The sequence below is a fragment of the Vulpes lagopus genome, chromosome 8, assembly GCF_018345385.1.
Source record: "Vulpes lagopus strain Blue_001 chromosome 8, ASM1834538v1, whole genome shotgun sequence".
In the NCBI taxonomy this organism is placed as follows: Eukaryota; Metazoa; Chordata; class Mammalia; order Carnivora; family Canidae; genus Vulpes; species Vulpes lagopus.
The window spans coordinates 23,626,792-23,646,719 of NC_054831.1; the positions used below are offsets into that span (position 1 = coordinate 23,626,792).

Consider the following 19,928-nt stretch of genomic DNA (forward strand, 5'->3'; position numbering starts at 1 on the left):
CTTTGTTCCTGTACCCATCATGCCAGTACTGTATGGCTAATGAAACAGGCTGACTGATGTCCATCAGCCAGGTCATTTTGTTAGCTTTGTATTTAGTGTCCATTTCTTGTTGAATGTTCTCTGTCTGGCATTAACATTAACATGATTGCAAGAATACATGAGTTACGAAGAATCAGGCAAATATGACACCACCAGAGGAAACTGATAAAGCTCTGACTGCAGAGGGAAATCTATAATTTTCCTGACAAAGAATTCAAAATAATCACCTTAAAGAAATTGAATGAAAAGCAAGAGAACATGGATAAAAAACTAAATGAATTCAGGAAGACAATGCATGAATAAAATGAGAAGTTTAATAAAGAAATAAAGCCATACTTGGGTGGCTCAGTGGTTGAATGTCTGCCTTTGTCATGACCTTGGGGTCCTGGGATTGAGTCCTGCATCAGGGTCCCTTCAAGGAGTCTGCTTCTCCCTCTGCCTATGTCTCTGCCTCTCTCTGTGTGTCTTTCTTGAATAAATAAAATCTTAAAAAAAAAAAGAAATAAAGCCATAAAAAAGAAGTAAGCAGAAATCCTGGAGCTGAAGAATACAATGACAGAACTGGAAAATGCAGTAGAGAGCTTTGATAATAAATTTGTTTATGAAGAAGACAGAATCAGCAAACTCAAAGACAAATCATTTAGAATTAGCCAGTTAGAGGAACAGAAAGAAAAAAGAAAACAGAGTGAGGAAAGCCTGTGTGAATTATGGGACACTCTCAAGTGAATGACCATTTGTATCCTGGGAGTCCCAGAAGGAGAAGAGAGCTTAAAGGGTCAGAAAGATTATTTAAAGAAATATTACTGAAAATTTCCCCAGTCGGGAAAGATATGGACATCTAATTATAAGAAGCTCAAAGGACTGCAAGCAGGATCAACCTGAGGAAGATTAATCTAAAACACATTATAATTAAAATGTTAAATTCAAAGACAAGGAGAGAATTTTGAAAGCAGCAAGAGAAAAGTGACTCATTACACACAAGGTAAGCCCTGTTAGGCTATCAGTGGATTTTTCTGCAGAAACCTTGCACACCAACAGGCAATGGGATGATACATTCAAAGTGCTGGAAGAAAAAAAAAATTGTCAACCAAGAATACTATACCAAGCAGTACTTTCTTTCAGAAGTGAAGAGGAAGTAAAGGCATTTCCAAACAAAGCCTAAAGGAGTTCATTACCATTAAACTTGTCTTACAGGAAATGCTAAGAAGAGTTCTTTAAGTTGAAATGAAAGGATGCTAAGTAACATGAAAACATATAAAAGTATAAAACTAACTGGTAAAGGTAAATATGTAGTCAAATGCAGAATATAATACTGTAATGGAGATGTGTAAATTACTTTGACTCTAGTTTGTAAGTTAAAAAATAATAAAAACATAGCTGTAATAATTTACTAATGGGTGCACAATATAAAAACTGTGACATCAATAACGTGAGTGCATAAAATGTGAGAGAAGGAGAAATGAAGTGCAGAGTTTTTAAATGTGATGTAAAGTATTATCAACTTAAAATAGACATATCTTAAGATATTTTGTATAAGTCTCATGGTAACCACAAAGAAAAAATATATAGTGAATACACAAAAGATAAAAGAAATGTATTAAAATATACTAGTATAAAAAACAAGTTAGGAGACAGTAAGAGAGGGAAAAGAATAAAAGAATTAAAAAAAAAACTAGAAAGCAATGAACCAAATGACATTAGTAAGTTTTTACCTATTAATAATTACTTTAAACATAAGTAAGCTAAATTCTCCATTTGAAAGACCTAAACTGACTAAATGGATTTAAAAAAATAAGATCCAACAATGTGCTGCTTATAAGAGACTTTAAGTACAAACATAGGTAGAAAGTGAAGGGATAGAAAAAGATATGCTGTGCACATGGTAACCAAAAGATAGCAGAATTGGCTATACTTACATCAGATAAAAGAGACTTTCATAGAGAATTATCACAATGGACAAAGAAGGTCACTACATAATGATAAAGAGACTAATTCATCAAGAGGATATAATAATTATACTATGCCCAACATGGAGCACATAAATACTTACAGCAAGTATTAACAACTGAAAGGAGAAATAGTAACACAATAGTAGGAGATTTCAGCGCCTCTCTTTTAACATTGAGTAGATCACTCAGATAGCAAATTAATAAGGAAACAGCACACCTGAATACTGCTATTAGGCAAATGTACATGACAGATATATACAGAACATTACATCCAACAGCTTTAGAATACATACTCTTTGCAAGTACACATGGGACATTCTTCAAGATAGATCAAATGTTGGGCGACAAAGCAAATTTAACAAATTTGAGAAAATAAATAATAAATAAAATTATAAATGAAAGAGAAGACATTACAGTTGCTACCACAGAAATACAAAGGATCATAAGAAACTACTATGCAAAATTATATGGCAACAAATTAGGCAACAGAAGAAATGCATAAATTCTTAGAAACATAGCCTACCAAGACTGAATCGTGAAGAAATAGAAAATCTGAACAAATCAATGTAACTAACGGGATTGAGGCAATAATCAAAAATCTTCCAATAAAAAAGCCCAGGACCAGACAGCTTCACTGGTGAATTCTACCAAATATTAAAGAAGAATTAATACTGATCATTCTCAAATTCTTCTAAAAACTTGAAAAGGAAGGGACACTCTAAAATTCATTTTATGAGGACAGCATTACCCTGGTACCAAAGCCAGCTAAGGATGCTAAAGAAAACTACAGGCTAGCATCCCTGAAGAATATAAATGCAAAAATTGTCAACAAAATATTATCAAGCCACAACTCAACAGCACATTTTTAAAGGGATAATGCACTATGATCAAGTGGGATTTATCCTTGGGATGCAAGGATGGGTCAGCATATCTAAAATAATAAATGTGATACATCACATTAATAGGATGAAGCATAAAAATCTTATGACTCAAAGATGCAGAAAATTGTTTTGCCAAAATTCAACACCCTTTCATGACAAATGTCTCAACAAATTTGAGAAGATGAGGAGGGAACATACCTCAACATAATAAAGGCTATATATGACAGACCCACAGCTAACATCATACTCAGTTGAAAAAGCTGAAAGCTTTTCTGTTCAGATCAGAAACAAGACAAGGGTTCTCTCTCAAAAGTCCTATTTAACATAGTACTGGAAGTTTTAGCCAGAATAATTAGGCAAGGAAAGGAAGTAAAAAAAGCATTCTATTAGAAAGGAAGAAGTAAAATTTTCTCTGTCTGAAGACAGCATTATTTTATATGGAAAAGATTCTAAAACTTTCACCAAAAAAACTTGTTAGAACTAATCAATGAATTCAGGAAAGTTTCAGGGTACAAAATCAACATACAGAATTAGTAGCATTTCTACACACTAACAATGAAATATCTGGAAGAGAAGTAAAATAATCCCACTCCCAATGACATCAAAGCCAATAAAATAGGAATAGATTTACCTGAGCAAGTGGAATAATCTGTGCACTAAAATTGATAAGGTACTGATGAAAGAAATTGAAAAAGACTCAAAGAAATGGAAAGCTATTACATGTTCATGAATTGGAAGAATTAATACTGTTAAGCTGTCCGTACTCCCTAAAGCCCTTTATAGACTTAATGCAATCCTATATCAAACCTAATATCAAATTCTAGTGGCATTTTTCACAGCATTAGAAAAACAATTCTAAAATTTGTATAGAACCACAAAAGACCCCAAATAGCCAAAGCAATTCTGAAAAAGAACAACAAAGCTTTAGGCATCACACTTTATGATTTCAAATTATACTATAAAGCTGTGGTAATCAAACCAGTATGGCACTGTCATAAAACAGATACATAGACCAATAGAGTTGAATAGAGAGCCCAGAAGCAAGCTCACATATTTATGGTTAATTAATAATTGATCACAGAGCCAAGAATACTCAATGGGGAAAAGATAATCTTTTACATAAGTGATATTGAGAAAAATGGATATTCACATGCAGAAGAATGAAACTGGACCCCAATCTTATACTACTCACAAAAAATAATTTGAAATGGTTTGAAGACTCAAACATGAGACCTGAAATAAAACTCTTGGAAGAAAACTTAGAGAAAAAGCTCCTTGACATTGGTCTTGGCAATGGTATTTTGGATACGACACCAAAAACACAAGCAACAAAAACAAAATCAAGTAAGTGAGATTACATCCAAATAAGAAGCTTCAATGCAGCAACAGAAATAATCAGCAGAATGAAGAGGCAGTGGAATGGAGAAAATATTAAGGGGTTGACATCCAAAATATATAAGGAGCTCCTACAACTCAATACCAAAAAAACAAAGAATTTGATTGAATAGATGTTTTTCCAAAGAAGGCATACAAATGGCCAACAGGTACATGAAAAGACACTCAACATCATTAATGATGAGGGAAATGCAAATCAAAATCACAATTAGATTTCACCTCACATCTGTTAGAATGGCTGTTACCAAAAAAACAAAAGGTCACAGGGTGTTGGCTAGATTGTTGAGAAAAGGGAACCCTAGTGTGCTGTTGATAGGAATGTGAAGTTGCATAGCTATTATGGAAAAGATTATGAAGTTTTTCAAAGGTTAAGAATAATAGAATTACCATATGATCCAACATCCTACCTCTGGCTATATATCCAAAGTAAATAAAATCACTATCTTGGACAGATATCTACACTCCCATGTTTATTCCAACATTATTTGTAGTAACCAAGACATTGGAACCAACCTAAGTGTTCTTTGACCGATAAAGAAAACGTGGTCTATATACAGCAGAATACTATTTGGCCATAAAAAAGAAGGAAATCCTGCCATTTATAACAACATGGATAGACCTCTAGGACATTATGCTAAGTGAAGTGAGTCAGATTGAGAAACACAAATACCCTATGATCTCACTTCTATTGGAATTGTAAAAAAAAAAAAAAGAAGCCAAATTCATAGAAAGGGGAGTAGAATGGTGGTTTCTGGGGGTTGGGGAGGAGTGGGTGATGGGTTCATGTTGGTCAAAGGGAACAAACTTCTGGTTATAAGATGAATAAGTCTGGGGATCTAATACTCATTATGATTATAATTAATTAGATTGTTTACTTGAAAGTTGGTAATAAATCTTAAATGTTCTTACTACAAAAAATGAAAATTGTAATTATGTGAGGTGATGGATACGTTAACTACATTTATTGTTGTAATTATCCATAATATATATGTATGCAAAATCTTGTGTACCTTAAACTTACACAATGTTGTAGGTCAATTATGTCAATAAAGCTGGAAAAAAATTAGAAGTTATATAAAAAAGAACATAGTATCACCCATGGTTTTGCCAAAGGGTGAAATCTGAGTCTGTTCAAGGTTCTGGATCCAACGGCAGATTTGCAGGCAATACCAAGGATAGAACAACAAGTTGAATTGTGCCATGAGAATGCAATTGGCAAAATCTACATTGTGGGAAGCTCTGCAAGTCAATGGCTCTTGTTTTCTTCAGTGGATAAATCAGAAGGAAAAGAATGGAGAGGGAACCTGTTGATTACTTAAGGACATATCAGATTAAACAAAAAAATGAGTACAACCAAACAGTATCAGCATGGACACCTTGAGTGATAGAAATATAAAGAGACATAAGGAAGTGGTTGCTGTAAAGATCAGGGAGTGGTTACGTTTGAGGGGGAGGAAAGGAGTTGTGATTAGGGTGTGATACAAGGAGGGATTTCTAAGGAGGATGGCAGACTTCCATTTCTTGATCTGGTTGGTAGTTACACGGATGTTTGCCTAATAATGATGCATTGAGGTATGCATCTGTTCGCTGTGGCTTTTCTGTACCTATGTTTTACTTTACAATCAGTTAAAATATAAAATATTTTATTTATTTATTTACTTATTTATTTATTTTTTTTAGAGAGAGAGAGTGTGTAAAAGAGGGGGAGGGAGAGAATCCCAAGTAGGCTTCACACTCAGTGCAGAGCCCAATGTGGGGCTCTATCTCATGACCCTGAGATCATGACCTTAGCCAGAATTAAGAGTCAAACAACCAACTGAGCCACCCTGGTGCCCCCCTGCCAAAATATAAGGTATTTTAATGAAATTAATGCATACTATATCTTTATGTAGAGATATTTATGTTTTTTACTAGATTATTGCAAGTTCTGAGAAATTCTGTCATAAACTTGTTTTCTTTGTCTAAGTACACACACATGCATACTCAAAATCAAATAATAGAATGCTTAGATTATACTGGAAGCCACTAGATGAAACATCTGATCGCTTCAAGGAAGAGTTTTATTCCTACAACAACCCTTATTCTTTTTTTTTTTTTTTTTTGTTAACAACCCTTATTCTAAGTTAAGTACCTCTCCAGGAATTTTGACATTGATTACACACCAGGTCCCTGAGGCATTATTTCAGCCACATATGACCCCTGTCCCTGCAGGCCTGTGCCCAGCTGGAGCTGGGTCATCCTCCCTCTAGCAAGGGTCTTTTCTTGATCCCATTAAACATCAAAAGGGGATTAAAGAACTTGCAGCAAATATTTTGTTTGGTTTGGCCAAGATCCTTTTTAAGTATTATAAATCTATATAGCATGAGAATATAGTGAAGATATAAAGTCTGGCATCATTATAGACATTGATCAGATTAGGCAGGCTGCTAAAATGACCCATCATGTACCTTGTGCATAGAATGCTGAAAACTTGAAGTACCCTTTGGTACTATCAATGTTAGTCGTTGTGTGAGAAGTATTTTACTCAGTGAACTTCACAAACCTCTGAACTCAGGGGTTAGAGTACCTTCAGTTTATCACATTGCACAACTCTGAGGTGCGTTTGTGGCCTTTGATGCTCAGTCATGCTGCCCATCTCACTTTTTACTTACCCTTCTCCAGAGATTCACTGTCATCATGCCTGTGGTGGTTAATTTTATGTGTCAACTTGACTTGGCTGAGGGATGCCCAGATAGCCATTTCCGGATGTGTTTGTGAGGATGTTTTGGGAAGAGATCAGCCTTTGAATTGGTAGACTGAGGAAGGATGATCACCCTCACCAATGTGGGTGGGCATCATCCAGTCTGTCAAGGGCCCAGATAGAATAAAATGCCAGAAGAAGCGTGAATTTACTCTTTGTTTGAGCTGGGACATCTATCTTCTCCTGACCTTGTACATCAGTGCTCCTGGTTATCCAGCCTTCAGACATGGATGGTGACTTACATCACTGGCTCCCGTGGTTCTCAGGCCTTTGAGTTTGGACTGGGATTATAGTACCAGCTTTCCTGGGTCTCTCTCAGGCAGTAGTACATCATAGACTTCTCAGCCTTCACAACTGCAGGAGTTAATCTTCATAATAAATCTTTTTCTCTCTTTGTATCCTATTGGTCCTGTTTCTTTACTAATCTAACTAATTTACTAATTTACTAATCTTTACTAATATAATTCCCTGATCCCAGAAATGCAACAAAGTAAAACTAATAGGGAATTTTTGTTCCAGAAATTTGAGGATAGGCAATTTTTATTAATACTCTAAGTATTTAGCTGTATTCACTAGCAGCAAAGAACTCACTTGTAAAAAGGAAGAATGGTATCTTGCAGTTGTAACTCAAGCCATGCATATGGTTATGTTTTTCTTAGAATTTTTCCTTTTTAAAAAAGTACACAGTTTTCATTTTTAAAGTAATATAAATCTATTACAGAGAATGTTGAAAAATGAAAAAAAAATCCTGTATTCTCACCACTATAAAACAATCATGGTTATAACTTTGAATATCCTTCTAGTCTATTTTGGTATGGATATTTTTTATAGTTATAATAAGAATGTGCATATACTTGTGTTTTTTTCCTTCTAAATTTAGCCCTAGTTAATTATGATATAGTCATATGCATATATCCATGTTGCATTATGATAACAATGGTAGTTTTTTTACTATATTAATTTTTATCATTTGGCTCTATCATATTTTTTAGCTGTTAATTTATTTTTGGTAAATATACTTCCCCTCGTGTTTGACCAATATGTTTTTGTATAATGTATAGCATTATGCACATCTCATTTTCATTATTACTGTTCTGAATTTTTGGATATTAACAAGTGTCAAGAATTTCTGTAAACTTCAATCTAATTTTTCTTTCAGTTCTGTCATCGAGTCTAACAAATCTAGTGATTGTAGATGTAGGAGGCATATATTAATTTGCCAACTGTTGTTCTACCCAAGATCTTAATTATATATGACTTAATAAAGTCGTAATAAAGTTGAGCAAGGTAGTAATCTTGTTTACATCTAGAAGTTGGTCACAGAATAGCAGTTGTGGACAGTTCAGAAACTCATGATACAAAATGAGGGCTCTTTATTTGGAGCCCAGGGAGATATAATGCTACATTTTCGAGGTGTGTAAGTATGTGCATTCTTGGGAGATAGGTCTTGGTTTTCACCATATATTCAAAAGAATCCAATAACTACTGATGTGAGCAAAGTGTTTGCTAGTTGAATGGAATGCTATTTTTGTGAGTTTCTTTGTGTATTTGCTGTCGTCTCTTTCTTTGCCTTCTCTCTTTGCCCTTTCTCTCTTTCCTCATTCATCATTTTTAGTAATAGAACTCAGAAAAATGTACCCTTCGGTGAGCAGTGATTTATCACATGGAAGTTTATTCTTTTTAAGATTGTATTTATTTATTCACGAGAGACACAGAGAGGCAGAGACCTCGGCAGAGGGAGAAGCTAGCTCACCTTTGGGAGTCTGATGTGGGACTCGATCCCAGCACCCTGGGATCACGACCTGAGCTGAAGGCAGACATTCAACCACTAGCCACCCAGGTGCCCCCACAAGGAAATTTATGATGACAGACATTTTTGAAGAAACTGAACACACATATATAGAATTGTTCATTGAAAACTGCATCAATCTGTGTTGATTTAGGGAAGTTTTCCCATTTAAGTCAGTAAGTTAGTGTTACCTTTCTGTGGTGGTATTTTTTTTAAAAAGCACAACCGGGATATTGATCATTAAATAAATTTTGCTATTAATACAAGTTATTATGTTTTAACAGGTCCATAATGAATTGAGTGCTGAAATCATTCATCAAATGCAGTTATTTTTTTTAATTTTTATTTATTTATGATAGTCACAGAGAGAGAGAGAGAGGCAGAGACACAGGCAGAGGGAGAAGCAGGCTCTAGGCACTGGGAGCCCGACGTGGGACTCGATCCTGGGTCTCCAGGATCGTGCCCTGCGCCAAAGGCAGGTGCTAAACCGCTGCGCCACGCAGGGATCCCTGCAGTTATTTTTTTACTATGTTTTTTAGAAAGATATATTTTACTAACTTCACCAAAATTTGAGCTTTCTGAGTTTTTGCAAAACTAAGGCAAAAAGACAGTCTATGCAAATAAACTTAAGTAAAATTATTTTTAGATGTTAAAAATTACTAATTGATTTTTTTCACTTTGATTTCTAACATGTTTCTTTTTAATTTGACTATAGTTGACATACAATGTTACATTAGTCTTAGGTGTGCAACATAGTGGTTCAACAAGTTTACACATTATCCTATGTTCACCATAAGTGTAACTACCATCTGTTCTGATACATTGCTATTATAATGTCCTTGACTATATTCCTTATGCTGTGCCTTTTATTCCTGTGACTTATTCATTCCATAACTGGAAGCCTGTATCTCCTACTCTCTTTCACCTATTTTACAGAACCCCCTACCCCTTCCCTCCTGGCAACGATCAGTTCTCTGTATTTATAGGTCTGATTCTGCTTTTTTGTTGTTTGCTCATTTCTTGTTGTTACTAGTTTTTTTATTCCATTTATGAGTGAAATCACATGATATTAGTCTTTCTGAATATTTCACTCACCTTTAGGTACATTCATTTTGGCTCAAGTGGCATGATCTTATCCTTCTTTCTGGTTTCATGATATTCCAGTGTGTGTGTGTGTGTGTGTGTGTGTGTGTGTGTGTGTGTATGCATGCATGCATGTGTGTGTGTGTACACATTTTCCTTATCCATTATCTATTGATGGACACTTAGATTGCTTCCATGAAACTGTCCTTCTTTAAAAGATAAAATATTAGTTATTTTTGATTACCAAATGACATGAATAACCTCTTTTCTAGTATAACAGGGCTTCTGACATTCAATGACTACTTGTTTTTGACAAAGGACTAATCCGTATCTTATGTTTTCTTAGGAATGGGCTGTTTCTGGGGAGCTGAGCGGAAATTCTGGACCAAGAAAGGAGTATATTCAACTCAAGTTGGTTATGCAGGAGGCTATACTTCCAATCCTACTTATAAAGAAGTCTGTTCAGGTAGGAAGAATTTGATCCAACTTCTATTATAAGAAGCAAGAAAGGGCACATCTTTGCTGGCAGGTGACAAGATCTTTAAAATGCAAATAAAATTGTTTGTGTTTCTTTAATCTTTTCTTTCCCATTTCTATAAATATACTTGCTGGCCTCTCACTTTATATTTTTATGTTTTTATTTTATTTCATTAAAGATTTAAAATTTTATTCATTTTAGAGAGAGAACACACATGAATAAGAGGAGGGGCAGAGGGAGAGAATTTCAAGCAGACTCCCCACTCAGGCACAGACCCTGATACAGTGTTTGATCCCATCACCCTGAGATTATGGCCTGAGCCAAAACCAAGAGTTGACACTCAACCGATCGAGACCCCCAGGCACCCATCTCACTTTATAATTTTAGAAGATAATAGATTTCCTATGGAATGTACCATTTAGGTTTTGTTGCAAAATAATCACTATTAAGCTTAATTCTAAAGTAGTCACTTATTAGTTTATTATTATGTGGGTCAGAATTTGGACTGGCCTCATCCTGGCGGTTCTTCTGCTAATCTCATCTGGGCTCATTCATGTGACTCCAGTCAACCAGTAGGCTGCCTGGGTACTAGTTGGTCTAGGATGGCTTCACTCATAGATCTGCATTTGGTACTGGCTGTCCATTTTTGTTGGCTGGGGTAATGGGAATGATGGACCATGTCTTCAACATACTGGCCTGGGCAAATTCACATGGTGGTGGATGCAGAGATTTCAGGAGCAACAAGAGAGGATAAGCCCTGTTCTTCTAGCACTTTTCAAGTCCCTGTTTATATCATATTTACTGTTGTCCCATTGGCCAAAGCAAGTCATGTGGTCTAGCCTAGAATCAATGTGGGAGGGATCCTCTAGGATAGAGAGGTGTGAAGTCTGCAGTAGTCTACTATATATGAGGTAAACATCATGCACTATAATTGCTTCTCTGTGGGTAAGACATTCAAATCTAGTCCATAATGAAGGGATTGGCAAACTGGCTTGCAGGCTAAATCCTACCCACTGCTAGGTTATGTAAATAAAATCTTATAGAAATCCAGCCAAACTCATTTCTTTGTTTATTTTCTGTGAATGCTTTCATGGAATGATGGCAGAGTTGAGTGGATATGTCAGAGATGGTATGGCCTGCAAAACCTAAAATATTTATGATTTGGCCTTTTACAGAAAAATTTTTGGCTACCAGGATAGGCAGATGCCCTCATGGCAAATTCTAGCTCAAATACCAGGATCTTCTGGATCTGTTTTTTGTTCTGGCCTTCAAAGATTTTCTTTATTTCACTGCCAGCTCAGGTAACATTTAAAACACAATTTTTTTTCTCTTTTAAACACTTTTTAAAAAATTTTTCAAATAAGAGTGGTATATATTTAAGGTGTATGACATGATGTTTTGATATGCACAGTGAAATGATTACTAATAGTCAAGCTAATTAACATACACATCTTCTCACATACTTTTTTGGTGGCAAGAGCACCTATGATCTACTCTCTTAACAAATTTCAAGTGAAAAATACAGTATTATTAACTACCATCACCATGCTATACATTAGATTTCTAGCACTAATTCATCCTCCATAACAGAAAGTTTGTAACCTTTGACCAACATTTCCCTGCTTCCTTCTACTCCTGCCCCTAGTAACCACTCTCTGTTTCTTTGAGTGTGATTTGTTTAGATTCCCATATACAAGGGAGAACATGCAGTATACAGTTTTTTGGTGTCTTGATTAATTTCACTTAGCATACTTTCTTCCAGCTTCATCCACATTGTTGCAAGTGGCAGAATTTACTTCATGTGTAAGGCTGAATAATATTGCATTATGTATATACCACAATATCTTTATCCATTTTTTCTGCTGGTGGAGACTTCAGTTGTTTCCAAACCATGGCTGTTGTGAACAATGCTGAGGTGAACATGGGGGCATAGCTTTTGCCCTGAGTTACTGATTTCATTTCATTAGGATATATGCTCAGAAGAGAGATAGCTGGATCATAGAATAGTTTTATTTTTAATGTTTTGAGGAACATCCATACTGTAAAACACATTTAAAAAATATTTCATTCAGTATCTTGAGTTCTTTTTTTAAAATTTATTTATTTATTTTAGAAAGTGAGTGAGTGAGCACAAGTAGGGTAAGGGGTAGAGGCAGAGAGGAGATAGAATTGCAAGCTGACAGTCTGCTGAGCATGGAGCCCAACATGTGGCTTAATCTCATGACTGAGATCACGACCAGAGCCAAAATCAAGAGTAGGATATTTGACTGAGCCACCCAGGTGCCCCTCTTAAAGAGTTCTTAAGAGGGAGGGTTTATTATCTTAATATATAGTCCGCCATAGTGACAGAAGTGGGATTTTAAAAATACATAAATAGTTTTATCTTTTAAAAATAAAGAGTTGAACTCGTGATACTTGTGGAGGGCCCACTCAGCTGTCTGAGGGCACCATGAAGACAGGTGGGGGAGGAGTTGGAGTCTGAGAGTTTGTTCCATAATGAGCATGTTGGTTTGTTTGCTACAACATGAGTTCTGATTTTGAAATGAAATTTGAGTGGTGCAATATTGAAAATATCATAAGAACATACATATTCTTGTTTTTCCTGCCTTTATAGAAGAACTGGAATTTACTCATTGGTGTTGAGAATGTGGAATATTGAACAAATACTTTAATAGTTAATCCAAGTTTTTTCTTTGCATCAAAATTAAAGAAATGCTTATGCAGAGTTATAAATAGATTCAGTTGAACCCTGGAGATTGCCCAGGTGTATCCTCTTAAGTCTCAGGAATGGAAATGAGTAGATTCCTTCCCATAATTGCAGACATGACTTAATAGCTCAAGAGAAAAGGTTGCTAAGAAAACCTCCAAATATCTACTGCTTATACTATTATTCTTCACCAGCAAAATGTTAATAATCAATTAGAATACTGTTTGCTCAGACTTATTCCAATTCAACTCTTTATGTTAAGAAGAACAGCATGGTAATTGCCCTTTGTTGAACTCCTACTATGTGCCAGACACTGTAAGAAGCACTTTTTTTTTGTCTCTTTGCTTTTTTGCATCTAATTTTCTGAAGAATTCCATGTTATGTTTCAGTTTCTGTTTTTTACAGAGGGAGTGTTGAGGCTCAGAGAGGAAAGGAACTTCCCCAAGGTCATATACAGGAGGAATTCTAACCTCATCAACTGTCCACTCCATGTTTATGCCGCTGACCATGGTGTCTGTCACCCAACTGTCATATCCCAGTGATTCTCTGTTCATCCATTCATACTTCCTAACACCCGAGTCCCACACTCTCTTTCATGTCCATCTCCACTATACTTTAAAAAAATTGGTGTGCTTTTTAATGATTACAGTAAAGAAAATACCAAGCAGGTTTTGTTTCTGTTTTTTGTTTTGTTTTGTTTTTTTGTTTTGGTCTTTCTGATGTTTCGAAGGACAGAGGACAAAACTCTTTTAAGATACAGTTCATGCAAACAGCCGGTATCTCAGAGTCTTGTACAGAAGCCACGGAGGCTGGTAAAGAACTCTGTATTTGATGTGAACGCTATCTGCTAAGTTAGTGGTGGCACTGGGAAGCATGGTTGTCATGGAAACTTGTTCCTGATTGGGCAATGATGGTTATGGGGTCTTACCCAGACACAGAAGGAAAGATGATTTCTTTCCCTGGGCTTCCTTTTTTTTTTTTTTTTTTTTTTGTTCTGATCATGAAAGGAAAAACAAAAAGACAGAGAGAAACTGTGATAGAAAGGACCCCCTGGCACAGAAGTGGTAGAGCCTTCAGATCTCTGGGAATAGCAGGGAAGGAGAACAAACAAGGTCCCCAGCTAGAGTAATTAGGGTAAGCAGCTAATTAAAGATTTGTGACCAGAGAGAGAATGGGGGAGACAGAATACAGGTGATACTGGCAGGGCTTCCCTGCTGAAGCCTCGGGTGCTCACAGCCGCGCTGAACAAGTCAGCCCTGGGGGAGTCTGACTTGCAGGGAAGAAAAACCAAGGCTCTACTACAATGTGTAATAATTGCTGAGGTTTCATATGAGAGAAATACTAGTCTGTGCTCCAGGATTTGGATTAATTTCAAAACTGCTCACGCTTGTGTTTGTAATTAAGTTTGTAAAGCTTTGGTCACTGCAGAGTCATTCATTCATTCATTCATTCATTCATTCATTCATTCATCATTCAAGAAACAAAGCCTAGGACCAGGACTGTCTGCCAAATTCCTTCTCGAATAGCAAGTACATTTGAGCCCAAGGTACCATTTGGTTTCTTGGGGCAGGTGCCAGAATTCCAGGGATAGCACTCAGGGAGGGGGAAGCAGTTTTCAAAATCCAAAGGGCCAGCTCTACCACTGCCCCCTACCCCCACCCCGACCCCTCATGTGATGACTAATGTTAGAGCTTCCACAGCCTTGTCTCAGCACACAGATTGGTGTGTGCCACAGAGGTTCCACAAGCCATGGAACCAGAAACATTAGCTGACGTTTGTTATACCTGCACGCTAGTGGGTGGTATGTGTTGCCTGGAGGGATGAGCGGGTGAGTGGGTGTGTATGTGAGTGTAGAAGCAGGTGTGTATCCAGGTAGGATGCATATTAATGTCTGAATGGTATTTCTTTGTAGCTATTAATGCTCTTGTGATTCTGAGACTCAAGCTGGAGGTGCAGTTAGGCACGTAGAAAAGCTGTGTGTTTTCTAGTAAGATCCAGGAGAAAGATGTGATCCCATGGTGGGTGACACATGGCCAGAGTTGATTTTGACATGTAAGTAGAACATTCATTAATGGCTCACTAATAGGGGTGTTACATGCCGAGTGATCTGTGTGATATTTGAGCCTGACATCTGTCGAAAATACAAGTGGACAACAGTTCCTAAGGCAGTAAAGTTGCCCTTTGGGAATGAAGTATAAGATAAGCTGGCAATGCCTCAGAGTACAGATAGGCAGTCACTTAGAGGAGAGCTTGGTCCTGCTTGGCTTGGTCCGTAGGACCTCAGAGTAACCTGATGGAATGCCCTGCCATATGTATAAAGGGAAACAAACAAACAAAAACAAACAAACAAACAGAAGGCCTCAGCTAGGAGGCTGGTCAGCCAGGCCAGCCTGGGGAGGGGAAAGTCCTGCTGGCCCTCTCCGGTAGCTTTGTAAGGTTTGGCTTCTGAATAGACTACCAGACAGAGCCTGACACTCTGATGCTTTTAAGTTTTTCAGTAACTCCTCTTATTCTGATCCACACCCTATAGAAACTTCTCATCTTTTGTCCTACCGTGGAGATTATTTACAGAAAGAAAATGCAATGAGACCAGGTTGGTCAGCCAGACAGTTCTAATTCTCATTTCAAATTCAATTATATGCCATTCTGAGATGTATATCTCAGTTTATTGTGAGTTTAGTTTACACAGGTCATTCTCTCCTTATTGGATTAACCTTGGGTTAAATTAAATGATAAAAATGGAAGTTTGGCCTTCAAAGCTGAGAGAAGCCAGATCACAATGATTTTCCAAAGGCTGTCTCCTTGCATTTCCCCAGAGACTCCTGCCCCTCACATGTCCATCATTTCATTTAAACCTGTTTTAAAAGTGACCTTTTTCCTGTAGCAGGCACCTAAACTTCCCTTCCTTGGATTCATCACTTAGCACTGAAACAAGAGCCACAGGCTGAGAGACTTGCATTTCCCGGATATTCTAGGCCTGAATTAGAAGCCTTCTGTGAGCTGCCTACCACCAGCTCCTGCACTGTGAACCCAGTCATAGCTTGGACTTGAGGTGGCGTGGCTCACGGCCACTGTTAGGCCACTATTTCTGGTGGTGTTTCAGATCTGTCTCTAATAATGTGCCAAGAAGTAATCTAAGTCCTGGTGGCCACCATTCTAATCCTAAATTGACTTCCAAAGATTTATGCATTCATTTGGTGTTCCTTAAAAGCCCAGTGCATCCCTAGCACTAGAGATCCCATAGAAACGTGGAATGACATAACTGTCAGGAGCCTAGATTTCATGTAGCCTTTCTAGAATGAATTAAATTGTACCTGTCTTCCAGAATTCTTTCTCTGTAGTCAAATGGAAGCTTAATCTCTCACATTTGTTTTAAAGTGTTGCGCTGACCCTGGATTTCTCTTTACACACACATGCATGTGCGCACACACACACACAAAACACACCAACTCCCCCAAACATTTGTTATGCAAACCAACTGATTAACTGGCATGCTGTTGCTTTACTACATTGATTTTAGAAGTAATTGAGCTATTCAGATCCCTGAATACCCTGATAGAGAATTATTCTTACATTTTATAATAACGACTACACAGATGAAAATATGAAAAGACATTCTGCAATGGGTAAGCATTCTGGGTTAATTTCAGTGCATTAGCCTAATACACAAATAACCCCATTTCTGGCGAGAAAACCCAGGATGTTCATTCACTGGGTAATATCTTTTCGTATTTTGCTTACAGATGTTCAGAACAATTCCATGTTTATTAGTCTATTCAAAAGCTTTTAGAAATTTGCACAGCCAAGTGGCACCAAAACCAGAAGCATGAAAAGGACTGCATAACTTTTTCTCAGAAGTGAGATTTATACAATCACCACACAGGATCTGAGGCCCAGATACTTTCTTTCAATAGAACACTCCGGACGATTTTCAGGCAACACGTCCAACAGCGGATCTGAGCCGGAGCCTGGTCTGGGAGGAAGAGTGTGGGAGTCCTCATGTCACCTTCCAATGGTGTTAATGTTCAGGCCATTTTGCTTCCTGGACTCAGTTTCCTCTCTTGTCAAATGGGGGTGGTACTATTTTATGAAGCCAATAGAGTTGTAGTGACGGTCTTATTTGAAAATAAAACGACTTTAAGTTGGAAGTGTCATAGAAAATCAAGAACATACACTTTCTACCGTGCTAGCTCTTGGGCATATTAAAGATCAAAGTGAAGGGTCAAGGACTAAGTGATGACCTGGGATCAGCCTGCAGAATGTGCACGTGACACAACAAATGGAAGCCATCTTCTCCTATTCCTCTTCTTTGTTCCTTATTTCCTTGATGCTGAAGAGTTCTAACGCAGTGTTGAATAATTTTTCCACTGATATAAAGCAACTCAGTATACTTTTTTAGTTTGACTTAATTTCTGAAGTGTTTGGGTGGATGTACATGTCTATGTATCTTACATGAGATTAATGATCCCTTTTTCTTCAAAGTAGTGATGAGTTCTGTTATTAGCAGATTTTACCAAGCAATGTAAAACTCTTTCTAAATTCCTTGCAGACTACATTAAATCTCTTTTTAGTGTGTAGTAAGTCTTATTGTACTCATTTCAATGTCAGTCAAGGTAAATTACTAAGTTATTGGCAGATCCCTGAAAATGCAAGAATTCTGGTGTTCAGTTCATGCTATAAGCAATTTGATCATTTTTTGTTCCTCAGGCATTAGACATACAATTGATGTTGAACTTGTCTGCGGGAGAAAATGCTTGTCTTTCTCAAACCCCCTGACAGAAAGCAAGCCCCAAGGGCAGTGGTCCTATGACTCCTAGTTATAATCCCTGAGACCAAATATAGCTTCCCAGATCACCATGTTGCTGGAATCCTAAAAGAAAATTGAAATCAGTACCTATAATTCTTTTTAGACTGAGGATGGGGATCAAGGATTCAGAGTGCAGTTAACTTTTCGTTTTTCAATGTTGAGATTTCAATACATCAATATTATTGTCCACTAGATCCTGGTTATCTTTTTAGTTAGGCTGGATTTTTTTTTTCCTAAAAACTGAGGACTGAGATTTTTCTAATAGATCATTCTTATATCTGCTAGATGCTCTAAGGGCTGAGTGCTACAGTCAGGAGCAGAGCTAAGGGTGTGACAATGGAACCTTCAGGAACCTCTCTTGTTAGCCACTGTTTTGGAACCTTGTTTCCCCTAGACCTAGGAATAAGAAAAGAAATCATTAAACGAGACGGTGTTGGGCCTCACTCTCTTTCAAAGCTTCTGCAAATCTGGTTTCCAGCCTCAGCTGTGGAACCACAGGGCCTGTAGCATTAGGACACAGAATCTGCAAATTGATTTGTCCACTGAGCATGGCCTCATGATCTGAATAGTCATCTCACATCTACTTCAAGTTTTCAATCTGTAAGGGAGCTGACACTGTGGTAAATAAAATATACATTCCTCCAGTGTTACTGACCTCAGAGCAGTTCTTTGTTATCACATAAGTTCTTCATCCTGGATTCTAAAATTAGAGTGACTATCCTGGCGGCTCTTAAGCAGCATCCAGACAGAATTATTCTGTCTCTCATGCTCATATAGTGATGAGATCACCACACTAAAGGACTGTCCAAAGTTCCCAGTGTGAAGTAAAATACACACAAGCATGTATCTTTGCTAGAGACATTTTGAGTTTGCCGAAATCTTTCAATCCAGCTTTAGACATCACAGAAGATGAGTATTTTCTATAGCTTCTCAGGACTGCTTGCTGACAAACACCAACAGAGGAGGCAATTCAAGCCCACCGTCCTCACCTGGTAAAAGAAGCATTTGTGCTTTTCCTTCCTGTTGGGTTTATTGGCCAAAGACCCCAGGTGTGTCAGTGTCTTTTTTTTTGCCATTTAAGGGAAGGGATGGTGAATGAATTTGATGGTTTATGGATTCTCTGAGGACTAGAGCATGTTCAATGTATTCTTCGTGTGACCTCATATTTTCACATTCCCTAAGTTTATTTGGCTATTCAATTCATCTGTCTCCTTGAGCAGCTTAAATCACTGCTGGGTACACGTGTGGAGGTCAAAGGTCAACAGACCGACAGACTAGAAGTAGCTAAACATGTCAGTGTTTGAACATATCTGATGGTAAAATTCTAGTAGGCTCGTTAAAAGGAAAGTAAACTAAATGAAAAGGAACAATAATAAAAACATTCTTCATATTCACCCAGCACTAGGAATAGGTTCTTCTTTCATTGTTTCAGGATTATATTCTCAAAGATTTAGGAGGGAGATTAAGCGGAATTTGCTATAGCAAGCAGTTCTTAAAACATAATTGCAAAAGCAATTGATGAATATGTCTACACTGATATTTTCAAATCACATATAATGGAACCATAATGTAATATGAGAAAATAACCTTTTAGGGGGTTGAGCTTCTCTAGGAATTTTATGTGATGCTCTGGGTCTTAATTACTTCATAATGACTGACAATTTTTAGAGCCTTCAAATGAGCATTATTTTTTTTCCTAAGTTACATTAAAAATAAGTATCTGGGTCAATTAGTGCCCCATCTGCCAGTTAAAATGGCAATAAGAGAGACTCCAATGAAAACCCAGTCGCCCATTCTGTGATCGCGTCACCCAGTAGGAATGGAGCAGCTTCAGAGGAGGTCACTGCTGTTTGCCTTGCTGGCACGTTCAGTTTGCCCAGGCCTCATCAGCATGTGAATCAGCAACAGACCACTGAGTGCCTTCAGTGGTGAGTTAGGCTTTGCTTGGTAAATCCTGGCCTCTGATGAGTGGCATTGCGGGATCTATCAGAGGGCATGGAAGGACAGAACCGAGCTCCACCCCTTCCATCTTTGCAGATGGGAACTAGTACAGCTTCTGT

The 19,928-nt window shown here is 37.3% G+C and overlaps 1 protein-coding gene across 4 annotated transcripts in view; it reads left to right on the forward strand.

Moving 5' to 3' along the window:
- MSRA (methionine sulfoxide reductase A) overlaps positions 1-19,928 on the forward strand; it is a 426,296-nt gene that overhangs the window by 201,141 nt on the left and 205,227 nt on the right. For all 4 annotated transcript variants that reach the window (XM_041765377.1, XM_041765379.1, XM_041765380.1 and 1 more), the window contains one exon: positions 10,223-10,342. In XM_041765377.1, coding sequence (XP_041621311.1) covers positions 10,223-10,342 — 120 coding nt within the window. The remainder of the gene's footprint in view (positions 1-10,222; positions 10,343-19,928) is intronic.